The 16322-nt window shown below is 49.0% G+C and overlaps 1 protein-coding gene across 10 annotated transcripts in view; it reads right to left on the bottom strand.

Annotated features, from left to right (window-relative positions):
• LOC115085938 (zinc finger protein 566-like) overlaps positions 1-16322 on the bottom strand; it is a 158625-nt gene that overhangs the window by 90090 nt on the left and 52213 nt on the right. For 7 of the 10 annotated variants that reach the window (XR_003854986.1, XR_003854983.1, XR_003854990.1 and 4 more), the window contains exons 4-5: positions 13102-13457; positions 12327-12551 (exon numbers count right to left, since the gene is read on the bottom strand). Coding sequence is in view for 1 of the 10 variants with exons in the window: in XM_029592491.1 (XP_029448351.1) it covers positions 13378-13457 (80 nt within the window). In the remaining 9 variants the exon portion in view is untranslated. The other 3 variants (XR_003854982.1, XR_003854985.1, XM_029592491.1) reach the window with 3 other exon arrangements.

Here is a 16322-nt window from a genome sequence, read left to right as displayed (position 1 = left end):
AAATATCAGGTGATACTGGGGGATCTATTGGAAGTGGAGGGAAGGGAGGTAATGATGATGTGTAGGGGGATTTCTAGGGGGGCAAGAACAGTGGGGGTTCCTAGCACTGTAATAATTGTATGGTCGCATGTGAACTCTTGTGTGCTTTATAATTAGGCAATTCCACACATTGTAATTGTTTGAAAACAATGTTTAAAATAATTAGTTTAGAACCAGCACTTCTATTAAGATGCTGTTCTTGGGTTTGTTTATTTGGGATTTTTTTTATCCTTTACTACGATGTCTGGTTTTCTTTATTCTTTATTTCAGGTTGGAATAGGAAGGTCCCAGGTGATCACAACAAAATTCATTCTTTACAATTGTATTAGAGTTGTGATGCCACTGTATTTGTGCTTTTGCCAATTCCTTTTCCTTTTGTTGGTCTGGTTCGTAAAATTTTTTTATTTTTTCTTGTTTGCAAATCCTGTTCCTTCTTTCTCTCCAATGTGGTGGTGGATCCGCACTCATTCTGCTCTCCAGAATGCTAGTCCAAGCTTAAGAGGATGGAGACCAGTTTTGGCTATGGGGGTTTATGGATGCTATTAACTCTGCTTGGAGGTTTATGATGGTATCTCTGTATGTGTAATCTACTTCTATAAGGCTCAGACCGCCTTCAGCCTAGGAATGTACAATCTCGCCACACTGGTTTCTTATAAATTACCTGATGGGTATGGAGGCGTTTTCTTGTTCTACATCTAACTCCCACCTACCCCACCTTCCATTCTTACTATATAGACTAACCCACTAATTAGGAGTGGGATTACACAGAATGACTTGACAACTGGTCTACAGGAAATAATTTAAATGATTGTTAGTCATTTGTAAATCATAATACTTAAAAGTAAAGTTCAGGAGAGATAATTAATAAATAATAGATGTTTCAGGTAATTATTTTTTATTGATTTGATCTAAGGCAATGGGATTCTTTATAGACTACACACCAGATAGGTACTAATAGATAAGATACTCTACTTCACATCTCCTAATTACAAAAAGCAAGCAAATAGGGTTACAGACAGGAAGTGTGCAGATGCTTGATGTCACAGAAAGGAAGCCAGCTAATTATATTTGCAGACCAGCTGAGGAAAAGGTAGAGACTTTGGGAAGTCTTTTGTCTCATTTCTTTCTACTAGTATGAAGGTCCTAAGAAGAGCACCGGCACCGGCTGGAAGCTCTTCAGTGCTTTTCCGATGGCCTCTTGGATCATCCGATCCAATTCCTCACAGAAGCCTGGTGCGCTTCAATGTCCATAGACCCCTTCACCTGTTCCACGGCGAAGTTTCTGGACAATCTCTGGCACCTGTCGGAGTCAGGCCTGAAAACGTCCTCTATCATGGTGCATGTCAGCGTGGTAGCCGCGTTTCATAAAGGCGTTGGGGATTTTCCTTATTTGACACAACCCTTAGTTATGAGAGGCTTGTTCCACTTAAAACCTCCACTGCGCCCTCCGGCCCCTGCTTGGGACCTCAACGTGATTTTGGGGCGGCTCATGGAACCTCTGTTTGAGCCTCTCCACTCCTGTGATCTCCGTTATCTCACTTGGAAAGTAGTTTTCCTTCTCTATCTATCACGTCAGCTCGCAGAGTTAGTGAATTGCAGGCATTAGTCACCCATCCGCCGTACACTAAAATTCTGCACGACAGGGTAGTGCTCCGCAATCACCCTAAATTTTTTACCGAAGGTAGTGTCGGAATTTCATATTAACCAATCTATTATCCTACCTACCTTTTTTCCCAGGCCCCATGCAAACCCAGGAGAACAGGCTCTGCATTCTTTGGACTGCAAACGTGCCCTCGCCTTCTATCTAGACCGCACGTCGACCCACAGGAAATCCACTCAATTGTTTGTTTCTTTCGATACCATCAAATTGGGAAATCCTGTGGGAAAGCAGGCCCTCTCCTCCTGGTTAGGGGACTGTATTTCTTTTTGCTACCAACAAGCAGGCATTCCGCTGCAAGACCGTGTAAAAGCACACACTGTCAGGGCCATGGAGACATCAGTAGCGCACCTCCATTCGGTGCCGCTTGCTGAGATTTGTAAGGCTGCCACCTGGAGTTCTCTCCATACTTTCACAGCCCACAGGCTGGCCCACAGGAACCAAATTTCCACCCCTGTTGTTGTGCCTGTTGCATGTCTTTGAATGCATTTGGTGCTTTGCTTCGGGCATCCTCAGCTCGGTACTCACCCATATGTGAGGACTACCATCCTGCTTGTCCTGTGAGAAAGCAGAGTTGATTACCTGTAACCCCGCGGAGTTGGGTTCATTTTACGTTTTCTTATTTTATTTTCACATGTACTTTTTACTGTAAGACGAGACTGAAGGGGGACCCCTGCTGCATGCAGAGTCAGGGCATTGCTGGGCATGCCCAGTAGGTTACAGTCAAAGTTCCAGAAACTTTGACAAGTGTTCCGTGATTGGGCTCCATCCTGATGATGTCACCCATATGTGAGGACCAACATCCTGCTGTCCTGATAGAACACCTGTTACAGGTAAGCAACACTGCTTTCTCTCCAGGACCCTCTCTCATACAGCCTGCTGTGCTCTGATGTGTCTCTCTCACTCCCAGGGAGGAGGGGGGGGGGGTGCATGTGGTCACTGAGGGGCTGGGGGAGCTTGTCACTGCTGCAGAGGCTATCCCAGCATCCCTTGCTGCTGTCCCTGCTGTCCTCTGATGTGTCTCTATCACTCCCAGGGAGGGGGTGTGTGTGCATGCTGTCACTGAGGGGGTGTGTGACCCCCTTACCTCCAGGCTTGCGTTCCTCACCACGACCTGCTCTGTTTCGCCCCGGGCCGGGTTGGGGCCTTCCTGCGGCATCTTCTCCACGAGGGAAGTTGGGGTAGTCCCGTAGTCCTTCATGCCTTGCCTTGGCAACAGGTCGACTCATCGAGTAGCTGGTTGCTGATCCTGCTGTTCCTGTATTCCTGCCTAACTTTTCCATCTCCGTTCCTGCCCTCCTGCCTGTTCCAGCTCCGTTCCTGTGTTCCTGCCCTCCTGCCTGTTCCAGCTCCGTTCCTGTGTTCCTGCCTTCCTGTTCCAGCTCCGTTCCTGTGGTCCTGCCTGCCTGTTCCAGCTCCGTTCCTGTGTTCCTGCCTTCCTGTTCCAGCTCCGTTCCTGTGTTCCTGTCTGCTTGCCTGTTCCAGCTCCGTTCCTGTCCTCCTGCCTGTTCCAGCTCCATTCCTGTGTTCCTGCTCTCCTGCCTGTTCCAGCTCCGTTCCTGCCTGCCTGCCTGTTCCAGCTCCGTTCCTGTGTTCCTACCTGCCTGTTCCAGCTCCGTTCCTGTGTTCCTGCCTTCCTGTTCCCGCTCCGTTCCTGTGTTCCTGTCTGCTTGCCTGTTCCAGCTCCGTTCCTGTCCTCCTGCCTGTTCCAGCTCCATTCCTGTGTTCCTGTCCTGCTCTCCTGCCTGTTCCAGCTCCTGTTCCTGTGTTCCTGCCCTGCCTGTTCCAGGCTCCGTTCACTGTCCCTCTGCCTGTTCCCAGCTCCATTTCCTGTGTTCCTGCTCTCCTGCCTGTTCCAGCTCCGTTCCTGTGTTTCCTGCATGCCCTGTTCCCGCTCTGTTCCTGTCTCCTTCCTGCCCTCTTTGCCTTCAGCTCCGTTCCTGTTCCTCTCCGGCCCATCCTGCCTGTTCCAGCTCGCTTCCTGCTTTCATTGTATCCAGTTCCTGTTTGCTTGATCCTCTGGTTTGACCTCGGCTGGGCTTCTGGTATTCTCTTGCGTCTGCCTGCCCATCCTGATTCCTGGTTTGGTCTTCCTGCTTTCGTCTGTCTCTTCTGCCTGCCCTGGACTACTGGCCCCTGCCATCTCCCTCACACCCTCAGCTGCCTACCTAGACCCCTGGCTCGTCTCTGACCACTCCAGTCTTCAAGCTGCCTCAACTTGGACTGTCCTTTTGGATTTCTCTTTGCCAGGAGACCCTCGCCTAAGTCCTGCTGACCCCGGCACCCAAGGGCTCAAGCTGCAGGGAACATGGGCTGGTATAGGTGAAGGTCCAGTCTGGTCTCCTGGCTCCGTACCACCTCCCGGTTACGTGCATCACTGCAGGCTCCCTTCAGTGAATCTTCCATACACACCGGCCCAAGGGTCCACGTGCACAACAGATAGTGAGAGAGGAGGATGGGGGAAGAGACTGTGATGTGGAGGGGATGGAGCAGGAGGGAGGAAACTGGTGAGGATGAGCTGGGATTCAGAAAATTATTAATTGAGGGACTTTCAGTGCTTCCCTGGCTTTTGTTTTGACCATATGAGCCTGTCCCATATCTACATTACCTGCTCCTTTCTGGACAGTTACATGCAGGCTGATCAGTCATATTCACAACCCACTCTGTTGTTTTTTTTTATTCTTGGGATGAGAAGTGCGTAATTTGTGTTGATTTCAGCTCCCCTAATCATTTTCAAAAGTTGGATCCAATAGCGAGATCCACCACCTTCGCACCAAGCAGGCAAGTTACCCCATGTCCATCAGTCACCCAGCTATCTCCATTCCTAATGATCAAATCATCAGCTACAGCGACCGTCCTAACCCGTTCCTCCTGGGGATGTATCCTCAGTGTGAGGGGATAATAATGCATCACCTTGAGGGCAGGTCCTAGCTCCAGTATCGCCTCCTGGCTTATTAAGGTGAAGCTCTCTTTCCAGGTGACCTTTCTCTTTTCAGCAGCATATAAAAAAGACCATTACATCTGGATTTTAAAACTGAGGGTTCTGCGTGGGCTTAATCCACTCCTCAGTTCAGCTGTTTTTGCTCATTTGTCCAGGCTTTAATTATGCCCCTCCAGGATTACTGTAATTGAGTTTTGGGGTCTTCCTGCCTACATGCTAAAGTCCTTCAACATCTTCAAAATGCTACAACTCGTCTTATTCCTGGTACACACATTTGCAAGCATGTTACACCTGTTTTGGCTAAGTTACATTGGCTTCCAGTTCAATGGCGGGTGAAGTTTAAGATTGCTGTCATGGTGCACAATCTTCTTCAGCTCCACCCCTTTCCCTGGGCTAATGCATTACTGAAAATTTACACTCCTACTAGAAATTTACATTCTCTCACCCGGGGCCTGCTAGAAATTCTATCCCACAAACTGCAGGAGACTCAGGAGCTAAAAGATAAAAATCAGGTAGCATAGGGGCTAATTGTGTGGAGGTTTGATTGCTCTATGATGCACTTGAAGGTCTCCTCTATAAACCCCCTTAGGTCTGGGGTACGGAGATTGACAGAACCAGAAGTGACACGGGGAGGGTGACAGTGAGGATGGGTGATAAAGTTATGGGTAATGAAGGGGAAGAGGGAAGGTAACAGAACCAGAAGTGACACGGGGAGGGTGACAGTGAGGATGGGTGATAAAGTTATGGGTAATGAAGGGGAAAGAGGGAAGGTAACAGAACCAGAAGTGACACGGGGAGGGTGACAGTGAGGATGGTTGTTAAAGTTATGGGTAATGAAGGGGAAGAGGGAAGGTAACAGAACCAGAAGTGATACGGGGAGGGTGACAGTGAGGATGGGTGATAAAGTTATGGGTAATGAAGGGGAAGAGGGAAGGTAACAGAACCAGAAGTGACACGGGGAGGGCGACAGTGAGGATGGGTGATAAAGTTATGGGTAATGAAGGGGAAGAGGGAAGGTAACAGAACCAGAAGTGACACGGGGAGGGCGACAGTGAGGATGGGTGATAAAGTTATGGGTAATGAAGGAGAGGGGGAAGGTAACAGAACCAGAAGTGACACGGGGAGGATGACAGTGAGGATGGGTGATAAAGTTATGGGTAATGAAGGGGAAGAGGGAAGGTAACAGAACCAGAAGTGACACGGGGAGGGTGACAGTGAGGATGGGTGATAACGTTATGGGTAATGAAGGGGAAGAGGGAAGGTAACAGAAGCAGAAGTAGTGATGGTGGGGAAGGGACAGAATGAGACTCAGAGGTATGATGGGGTGGAGGATTGAGAGAGAGTCAGAGGTGTGATTGGGAAGGGGCAGGAAGGGGTGAGTATTGGAGGGGTATAGGGAGGGTTATAAGTGAGATCCAGCACAGGTGATGGAGGAGGGAGTAGGGGAGAGAGAGAGACAAAGAGAGAACTGGAGGGGAAGGAGGGGGGGGGGTCAATTTAGAGGAAGAAAAGAGAGAATGGGTGAGGGCTGAGCCCCCATCATAATTATTGTGGAGGTTGGAGGTGCTGTGCTGGGGCTGCAGTGAGGGTCTCTGAGGACAAGTTGGAAAAATTGAGAGAATCTTCTGGATACTGATAGAGAGACTTGTGGGGATAGGATGGGGGGATTTAGAGGGAGCCTGGTAGGGACAAGGTGGGGAATTGAGAGAAGGATGGGTGGGAACAGGATATGAGAGAGAGAGACTGGAAGGCACAGGGTGGGAGGATTGAGAGAGACTGAAAGGGATGGGGGCACTCATTGGTACCCCCTTTGCTGAGGCTCTGTGGTAAATTCTGATTCCACGACGCTTGGTGCGTGAAACGTTGGCCACGTCAGGTTTAGAACAAGTGGTCCTGGTGTGAGGCTCAAAGTGAGCAGATTTGCCCATAGGTAAGTGGAAATCCGGTTGGTGGGTGGGAGATTGCCAAGAGAGAGACACTCATAAGAGAATAAATCCGTATGATGCAGGGATGTGGAGAAGCTCTGGAAGCTTTATTTATAGGATATTATAAAATATTTTGGAAGTAAAACAATCCTCCAGGCCAGCGAGTCTTCACTATTGCAGAGATTTTTTCTTTAGTCTGACAGCAAATTACAGGACTGAGATGGGCTGGAGAGCTGCGTACATCTAGGAGTGCTGTAGACTGATTAGCACCAGCATCCAGAACCATCAGGTAACTAAGATCCCCCCTCAGGTTAATGTCTGACTGCGCCACGATTAATGAGAAAGTTCAGGTCCTGCTCACAAGATCAGATTTCTGCTTTCCTCTCGCTGACACCATCACTGCATTGTGCTGTGAGCAGAGAGCCTGGGCTGTGCAGACCTGGAGTTACAGGTCAGGGAGAGGCTGAGCTCAGAGAGGAAAAGAGAGAAAAAATGCAGTACAGAGAGGATCAACAGTAAAACCAATCCAGGAATGGGGAAATAATGTGAAGTGTAGGAAGTGCGTAATTAAGATGTCTGGTAGCAGAATCACACCCCCATCCTCTCTTTTCCTTATCCCTCTTCCAAAGCCCCTTTCACTCCTCACTTTCACTTGTTCTTCCCACCTGATCCCCCTTCCAAAGCCCTTTTCACCCCTTCACTCCCCTCTTTTACTTCTTCCCCCCCTCTGATCCCCTCACTCACCCTGGCTCTTCCCCCCATAAGCTCCTTAGTCACTCAAATTATTTTCCCCTCTCAAACCCCTCACTCACCCTGGCTCCCTCCCCCTGTGAACCCCTCACTCTCCATGGTTTATTCACTCCTCCCAAACTCCTCACTCACCTTGATACACTCCCTCCTTCCCTCCACCCCACAAACCCTTCACTCACCTTGATACACTCCCTCCTTCCCTCCTTCCCTCCCTCCACCCCACAAACCCTTCACTTACCCTGATTCACTCCCCGTTTCCCCTGGTTCACTCCCCCATTTCCCCTGGTTCACTCACTTCCCCTCCTCTCCAATCCCCAGTCAGTTTGTTCTCTTCCCTCCAGCCCACAATCTCAGGTTAACCCTCTACAAGATCTCCCCATGCCCATGGACCCCCTCACTCAGAGGGTACTATTGGCAAACCAGGAAGAGGAAGAGGACAGTGACTCTGCAGCGTTCCTGATACATCCTCCCTCCTCCCTTACCACGTCAGAGCATCCTGCTTTGAACCTTGAGGATCAAACTGCACCATTCAGACCTCAGCGGGGGAGAAGGGAGGTTGTACTAGAGGATCTGCAGGGCCTTCATCCTCCTCCTGTTTGTCCTACAGAAGCCAGTGAGTGAGGAGATCCAGGGGAGGGGAGCGGGGAGATTGCGCTGTCCACTGTCATCAATATGTCTCTTTGGGAGCAGGCGGGCAGGCAGGTGGGTAAGAGAGGGTTAATGCACCATCCACTACCATCAATGTTTCTCTTCTGGGGTGGGCAGGTGAGGGTAAATGCGCTGTTTGACTGCCATCAATGTTTTTGGTTCCTTGGCAAGGGCTGAATTTTGTGGCCCTTGCTACAGCCACACAATTATGGGAGTGTGGGGGCCCTAGCAGAGTGGATTGGGAAATTCTGACAGAGAAAAGGGTGAAAATGCGGAATACATTGACAGGGGTGGAGCTGCAGAGCACAGCGAGAGAGAGGTGCAGAGGTGGAGAATACGGAGAGAGAGAGAGAGAGATTCAGAGCTGGAGAGCACAGCATGAGGGAGACAGGGGCAGAGCTGGAGAGCACAGCACGAGAGAGAGAGGTGCAGAGCTGGAGAGCACAGCATGAGAGAGAGAGGGGCAGAGCTGGAGAGCACAGTGTGAGGGAGAGAGGGGCAGAGCTGGAGAATGAGAGAGAGGGGCAGAGCTGAGAAGAGTAGAGAGAAGAGGGCCAGAAGCTGGAGAGAGATGGAGGGGAGGAGCTCAAGTTCCATACAGACAGAGCTGGAGGCTACGAGGGAGGGGCGCAGTTCAGGTTGCAGGCCGGTGATGCAGGAATGGGGCATCTTTCCTCTTTATTATATTCAGATTATTTTAATTAATTTGTACTGATCTGAATTCAGTTGCTCCTCTCCCCTCCCCTCCCCATCAGACTCACATGGTCTCTCCCCCCCTCTTGTGATGTTATGATGACAGGAGGTGACATAATAAAAGACAAAGCTGCCAGGGTGTCTGTTAATGCAAAGGATGGCAGCAAGCAGGGAGCATTTCTGCTGATTGGGACTCTGGATATTATGAGACCAAAGGACCTGAAGCTTCTGGAAGTAAACCCCAAGCTAGAGGAGAAAGGGGAGGATTAATGCAGCGCAGACTCAACTCCACCTGGAACTGAACTACAAGAGAGAGGAGAAAGGGAAGGAGCAATCACCAATCATGGAAATGAACTTCAAGCGAGAGGAGAAAGGGGAGAACTAATGCAGCGCAGAACTCAACTCCACCTGGAACTGAATATTTTAACAATTCCTCCCACCCCTCCTTCCAATGCTCCCTCTGCTCTCCCCTCACCATATCTCCCTTCCTTATCTCCTGTTCTCCCCTCCACTTTTCTTATCTTTTCTCCTTTGCTCTTTCCTCTCTGCCCACCTGCCTTGCCTTTGCTGTTCTCTATATTCCCTCCCCTTTCTCTGTCTTGTTTCTGCTTCCCCTTTCCCTTTCCCTCACTTCTCCTCTTAGCTGAGGACGGTCGCTGTTGCTGAGGGTCCCTGAGAGAGACAGAGCTCTGGGTTAATAGGGAGAGTTTGTAAAGCTAAGGAAGGGCAGCCAGTTGTACAGTCTGAGCTGATCTTATCAGCACCCTCACCCCTGACTGAGACAGGTGCAGCATTCAGCTCTGCAAAAACCTTCACTTAAAAACCAGTTGGAGTTACTGGGAAATTCCTTTTCTTCTTCCCCTGCTTGTAATGCAGTTTATTTAAAATCCTTTGGGTTCATTGTTCTGCCTTCATAACAAGCTCTGGTTTATTAGCACTGTGGATCCTAGGTGAGTGAGTTTTTCAGTGATTCTTGTATTTTTTGGATGCACAGTCTTTATTTTTCTGGGTACTGTGAAACCCCAGGTTTGGGAGTCACACTGTCCCCAGAAAACCCACAAGAAGGAGCAGGTGGTGCATACAGTACTTGCCCCAGATCCAAGCGGAAACCCAGTTGCTGGGTGGGAGGTTGTCAGGAGAGAGGCACAAGTGCAGGAGCAGGCAAGGCCTCTGCAGTGCTTGCCGGGACCCTCAAGCGAGCAAGGGTTTAACCCCCAATTGTCAGGGGAAGCAGCTCTTGCTCTACTTCTGCTATGAATGTTTTATTCCAGGGGGGTAAAGGAAGAGATGTGATGTGTGCTCTTCATTCCTGCCAGGATATTTAATTCTGGGTGGCTGGGGCAGAGCCAGAAGAAGCAGCAGCTCTGTTTCTCTGTGAACATTTAATTCTTGGGTGGGAGGCTGCAGGAAGGAGCCAAGGATGAGGCAGGAGCTCTTGTGCCACTCTCCAGTCCTTATGAATATTTAAATCAAGAATAAGGGGGAGGGATGAACCAAAGCTGTGGCAGCAGATCCTGCTCGCTCCTGTGGTGAACATTTGATTATGGGGGGGAGGGGGAGGAGTCAGAGGCACGGAGCAAAAGCTCCCACCATGAACCTCTGGTTTGGGGCTCTGGCAGCAGCTGCATGGGACTGAGCTGTGAGTCTCATCTGGGTCTGGATGTTTCCCAGCCTTGAACTAAATAATCAAAGTATGCAAGGTCTGGCCAATCCCATCTGAATTTTAACCTGGAGGTTTGCTGTGATAATGAATGCAAAAGTACACATCTAGTTTTGCTTTGTTTATTGCCCTCTCAAATACCCCTGCCTGCTTTAGGTGAGGGCAGGTTGTTATAGGAAAACTCTGCATATAGGTTTCTCCCTTCTCCGAACTCCAAACCAGAAATATTTGCAAAACTACATGGGGAAAAGCCCATGCCTTGCTGATATATGCTCCTACTTTTACTTGTGTAGAGGATGGACAATAACCAAACAGCCCATTTCTGTGGATAAAAGAGCGTTTTACCCCCGGAAATGGCTTTCATTATTGTCCTCCCTGTATATAATGGTGATGTGCGATCGGTCTTACACATTTTAAAGTCTGAACCTTTCTTTAACAGATCAAATAAAGAAATCCCAGCCATCAAGAAAAATACACCCCTTTCCCTCCCTCATTTGTAACCCCCTCCCCTCCCCTTCCCTCCCTTCCTCCCCTTCCTTCCCCTCCCCTCCCTCCCCCCTTCCTTCCCCTCCCCTTCCCCCCTTCCTTCCCCTCCCCTCCCCTTCCCCCTCCCCTCCCTTCCCCTTCCCTCCCCCCTTCCACCCCTCCCTTCCCCTTCCTCCCCCCTTCCCCCCCCCTTCCCTCCCCCCTTCCACCCCTCCCTTCCCCTTCCTCCCCCCTTCCACCCCCCTCCCATCCTCCACTTAACACCCTGTTCCCTTTCATCCCCTGATCCTACTCCCCTACCCCTACACCGCATCCGCCTCCCCTGACCCTTCCATCCATGACGCCCTTCCCTTCATCCTTTTCCCACCATCATCACCACCTCACAACCCCGGTAAGTTACAGCTACTCTCAGGAAAGCTACAGTCTGTCCCGTTCTGAAAAAATACCCAACATCTTCTCCCAAATATTCCTGAAAACTATTGTCCTATCTCAAGTTTGCCTGTCTTGTCCAAAATTATTGAAAAAGTAGTTCAAGGTCAACTCTGGGGCTTTCTAGAGAAGATGTTAGTGTTTCATGCTAAACACGCAGGTTGCAGGAAGTGCTTCAGCATGCAGACAGCACTCACTGTCCCTTGATGCAGCCCTATAGGATTTCCCTCTTCTTTGTCAGCCCTGGTTATGACTTTGTTACTAGTTTTAACAGGATGCATTCATTACGGCCATTTGTTTATAGCAGGGAGTGCTGTTTATTTTATTCTTTGTACATTGCATTGATTTCCTGTTGTAAGATTTTGTGATTAATCAAGCTAATAAATCATAATCATAATTAAAAAGAAAACATGACAAAACAATCGAACAGGAAATCAGTAACAGTGAAATGAATAAAAATCACAATGTCCAGAACAGGAGAAGGGGACATGTGGTCTAAGATTGGGGAAGAGGGGTAAACTCGAGTCAGGGGAGGGGTGAGGTCAGGGGTCATGGTAAGGGAGGATTCTGGGGCTGGAGTAAGCTCTGGGGTCAGAGGAGGGGGTGACTTCTGGGGTCGGGGGAGAGGTGGGTATTTTTCTTAGATTAAGGGGCAGGCAGTGAGGGTAGATCCGCTGCAGCTGCTCAGGGTAAGTTTTCAGGAGGCAGCTCAGTGCTGAATTGGCGAAGCTAAATTTGGGAACATTTCCAGCCACCATGCTGTGATTGAAAACTCACTAAAATTTATCCAATAAAAGTACTCAACTCTTGTGGCCAACCCAGCAGCTCTTCTGAAAACTTGCCCCCTACTTTGTATACAGAAATTTACATAATTAACTTTGTGATAACCAAGATCAATGCTCACACATCTCCTTTCTTTTTCTTTCTGGTTCCGCTCGTCCCGCAACAAAAACAACCAACGTGGTAAGGAGCCTTTGCACTCATTACTTTGTGTCTGTAACACTTTTAAAGGTCCTCGGTCACTGGATTTGTCCGGCTGAGTTTGGAATTTAGCTGGACAAAGTGGTAAAATTGTGGGCCAATGAATTGTTAACTTACCTGGATAAAAAAAAGTGATGTGCTGGGTGTGGGGCTTATGCTTAGCTGGGTAGCAGGGATATTGAGTGTTTCCCAGTTACACTGAGCCGGGGAAGTCTGGTAACAGTGGAAGCCGCCCTGAAGTGAGCTGGATAAACTGACTTCACTGTCTTTGGGTCTATCCAGCGGGAACTCGTACCCGGGTAAGTCCAGCTAACTTCCTGCTCTCGGCACCGCTGCATGGACCTATTAGTTTATAAATATGAATGAAGAAACATTGTGTTGGTATTCAGGGATTGCACAATGCTAATCAGTGATTCCTCAGAGCACAGGGAACTGTCTGCCCTCTATAGTTACCCCAGTGAGCCATAGCAAATGGTTTAGTCCACTCACTACCCCTAAACTAGGGCCTCCTCTGAGAGAAGCTTAGACCTTAGAAAAGGGACCCAGAAAAGACAAAACAATAAATATAACAACTGAGGAATCACTAAATAGCAGTCAAATATTTATTTATTAGCACAATCTGTGGTCAGAAGACCTCCTCACTGATTCAGATGCTGGTTGGTTACTCCAGCTCTGCTGACACAAAAACCTGTTAGAGCTGTGTGAGACTTGGTGCAGGACCCTGCTGATACCCAGTACTAACTCACCTGTCACTACTCATTCACAGAAACAGTGCTAATAAATGAATGTTATAATATATAAGAAAAGGATTTACAGTTAACTCAAAAGGCTTGGAAAACTGAAAACAGCAAAAAGGGAAAAAGATAAGGAACAGTAATTGCTGGTACTTAACAGTTTGTCTCCAGAGTGAAATGCTGCATCCTTCCCAGTCAGATAGGAGGGTCCTGTGCAACCTTTTCCTGTCACCCCACAGCTGTACTTCCCAGCTGAAACAGGTCTCTCTCTCTCTCTTTCTGCTAATTCCATCTCTCAATCTCTCAGCCCGTTCTGTCCCTTAACAGATCCTCAGCAGCAGTGCAATGTCTGCTGAAACGAGCATCTCTCTCTGGGTGTTACAGTCTCTCTCTCTCAGAACTTAGCAGCAGGGTGAAGACATCGGTCCTGGGATTCATCCCCTCAGCTCCAGCTCCTGGTGCCAGTGGAACACTGCCCTCTTATACTGCCGCCTGCTGACCGGCTGAAGATCATCTGAATAAAAACCAAAGCATTCTCTCACTGTACCAGGCAAATGACAATTACATCTCCTACTCGTCAGCAAGAATAATTTTCCAAGTGCATGGCTGGACTTTTGTGCTGTATCAGAGGGACATTTGAAATTCAAAAGCTAAGTTCATAATTGCTGACTCCGCCCCTCCAGCTCTGCCTCTGCTCACTGGCTGTAAAAGTCCAGTGGTTAGAGCAGTGGGCTGGAACCCAGGGTTCAAATCTGGGGACAGGGACAGGGAAATAACTAGAGTACCTGAATGTAATCCACTTTTAATGTCTGAAAGGTGGAATATAAATAAAATTAAGTTTAAAAAAAAAAAGGAGTCTCCTGATTGATTTTCAAAAGCTGATTTACCCCCATAACCTCTACAGTACTGGCACAATGGCCCTTGCTAGCGCGACCCCACACTTTGGATATTGACTTTTCAGCGCCCGCTTTCCGTGCTTTATATTGCATCCGCCCCAGGGAGAGATGCGGTGCTGACCAGAGAGGAACAACTGCTGCAGGGGAGGCAGGAAGAGGTGAGGGAGAGGGGTAATGAGCTGGGGTCTGAGCTTGCTGCTGGGGAGGGCTGGGGGTAACTGAATGGAGCTGGCTTGGGGGCTGTGGGGTTAGGGAGCTTATGGGAGAAGGAAGGGAACAAGGGGAAGGATTGAGAGGAAGGGAGACTGCTGGGCACCCACATTTAATTCACATTGAGAGCCTGATTTACTAAGCTTTCCCCCCCTTAGACAGAAAGGAAAAATGGACTTAGTAAATCAGGTCTTAAGGAGCTGTAGTTCACCTTGGATGTGAATCTCCCCAGCTTCTCACCATCAGCCGCTGCCCATAAAGTTAGAAGGAGCTGGGGGGATTCACATCCAAAATGTGCTTCAGTTACTTAAGGCCGGACTTACTAAGCCCATTTTCCATTCTGTGACGCGATTAAAGAGAATGTCCCGGTTTTATTCTGCAGAACAGGAGAAGGTGAAAAGGTGAAGTTCCCAGGCAGCGGGAGAGGTACTGAGCAATCTCACACTGACGGAGACAAGAGGCACGGAGAATGGTAAAGATCAGTAATTTGTAAAAGTAAAGGAAGTTCAGAGACGGAGGTTGCACTACAAAAGAACCATAAGACTGAGGAATGACAGAGTAAGGTCAAGAATGCAAACAAATAGAAAAAAAGCAATCCAGCTCTACCCCCAAGAGGATCAAGACCTGAACCAGAGCTGCAGAGGTGAAGGATGCGGCCCATGCACCACTGATCTCCTCCCCCTACTCCTCTTCCTGCTGCCTGCCTGACCCAGTCCCAGATCTTCCTCAGTGATTATGCAGAAAGGGCCAGATATTGGTCGAGCAGACAGCACAAGAGTTAAAAATAACAGAGGAGACTCTAGCAAAATGCAGAGAGCGCAGGGGTTAATTTGCACAGAGTGGCAGTTACTACCCTTACCAGAATGCATAGAGGTAACCTGCATGGAGCGGCAGTTACAACCCTTACCAGAATGCATAGAGGTAACCCACATGCAGCGGCAGTTACTACCCTTACCAGAATGCATAGAGGTAACCCGCATGGAGCGGCAGTTACTACCCTTACCAGAATGCATAGAGGTAACCCGCATGCAGCGGCAGTTACTACCCTTACCAGAATGCATAGAGGTAACCCGCATGCAGCGGCAGTTACTACCCTTACCAGAATGCATAGAGGTATCCCGCATGCAGCGGCAGTTACTACCCTTACCAGAATGCATAGAGGTAACCCGCATGCAGCGGCAGTTACTACCCTTACCAGAATGCATAGAGGTAACCTGCATGGAGCAGCAGTTACTACCCTTACCAGAATGCATAGAGGTAACCCGCATGGAGCGGCAGTTACGTACCCTTACCAGAATGCATAGAGGGAACAACTGCATGGAGTTCAGTTAGAACCCGTACAGAATGCAATAGGTACCTGCATGCAGCGGCGAGTTACTACCCTTAACCAGGATGCATAGAGGGGTAACCTGCATGGAGTGGCAGTTACTAATACTACAACCCTTACCAGGATGCACTATAAGGTACCCGCATGCAGCTGCAGTTTACTACCCTTACCAGAATGCATAGAGGTAACCCGCATGGGAGGCGGCAGTTACTAACCCTTACCAGAATGCATAGAGGTAACCGCATGGAGCGGCAGTTACTACCCTTACCAGAATGCATAGAGGTAACCCGCATGGAGCGGCAGTTACTACCCTTACCAGAATGCATAGAGGTAACCCGCATGGAGCGGCAGTTACTACCCTTACCAGAATGCATAGAGGTAACCCGCATGGAGCGGCAGTTACTACCCTTACCAGAATGCATAGAGGTAACCCGCATGGAGCGGCAGTTACTACCCTTACCAGAATGCATAGAGGTAACCCGCATGGAGTGGCAGTTACTACCCTTACCAGAATGCATAGAGGTAACCCGCATGGAGCGGCAGTTACTACCCTTACCAGAATGCATAGAGGTAACCCGCATGGAGCTGGCAGTTACTACCCTTACCAGAATGCATAGAGGTAACCCGCATGGAGCGGCAGTTACTACCCTTACCAGAATGCATAGAGGTAACCCGCATGGAGCGGCAGTTACTACCCTTACCAGAATGCATAGAGGTAACCCGCATGGAGCGGCAGTTACTACCCTTACCAGAATGCATAGAGGTAACCCTGCATGGAGCGGCAGTTACTACCCTTACCAGAATGCATAGAGGTAACCTGCATGGAGGCGGCAGTTACTACCCTTACCAGAATGCATAGAGGTAACCCTGCATGGAGCGGCAGTTACTACCCTTACCAGAATGCATAGAGGTAACCTGCATGGAGCTGGCAGTTACTACCCTTACC

The sequence above is a fragment of the Rhinatrema bivittatum genome, chromosome 2 (genome assembly GCF_901001135.1).
Source record: "Rhinatrema bivittatum chromosome 2, aRhiBiv1.1, whole genome shotgun sequence".
NCBI classification, from domain to species: Eukaryota; Metazoa; Chordata; class Amphibia; order Gymnophiona; family Rhinatrematidae; genus Rhinatrema; species Rhinatrema bivittatum.
Note: the sequence above shows the minus strand (reverse complement) of the source record. Positions and strands in the feature narration are given on the sequence as shown.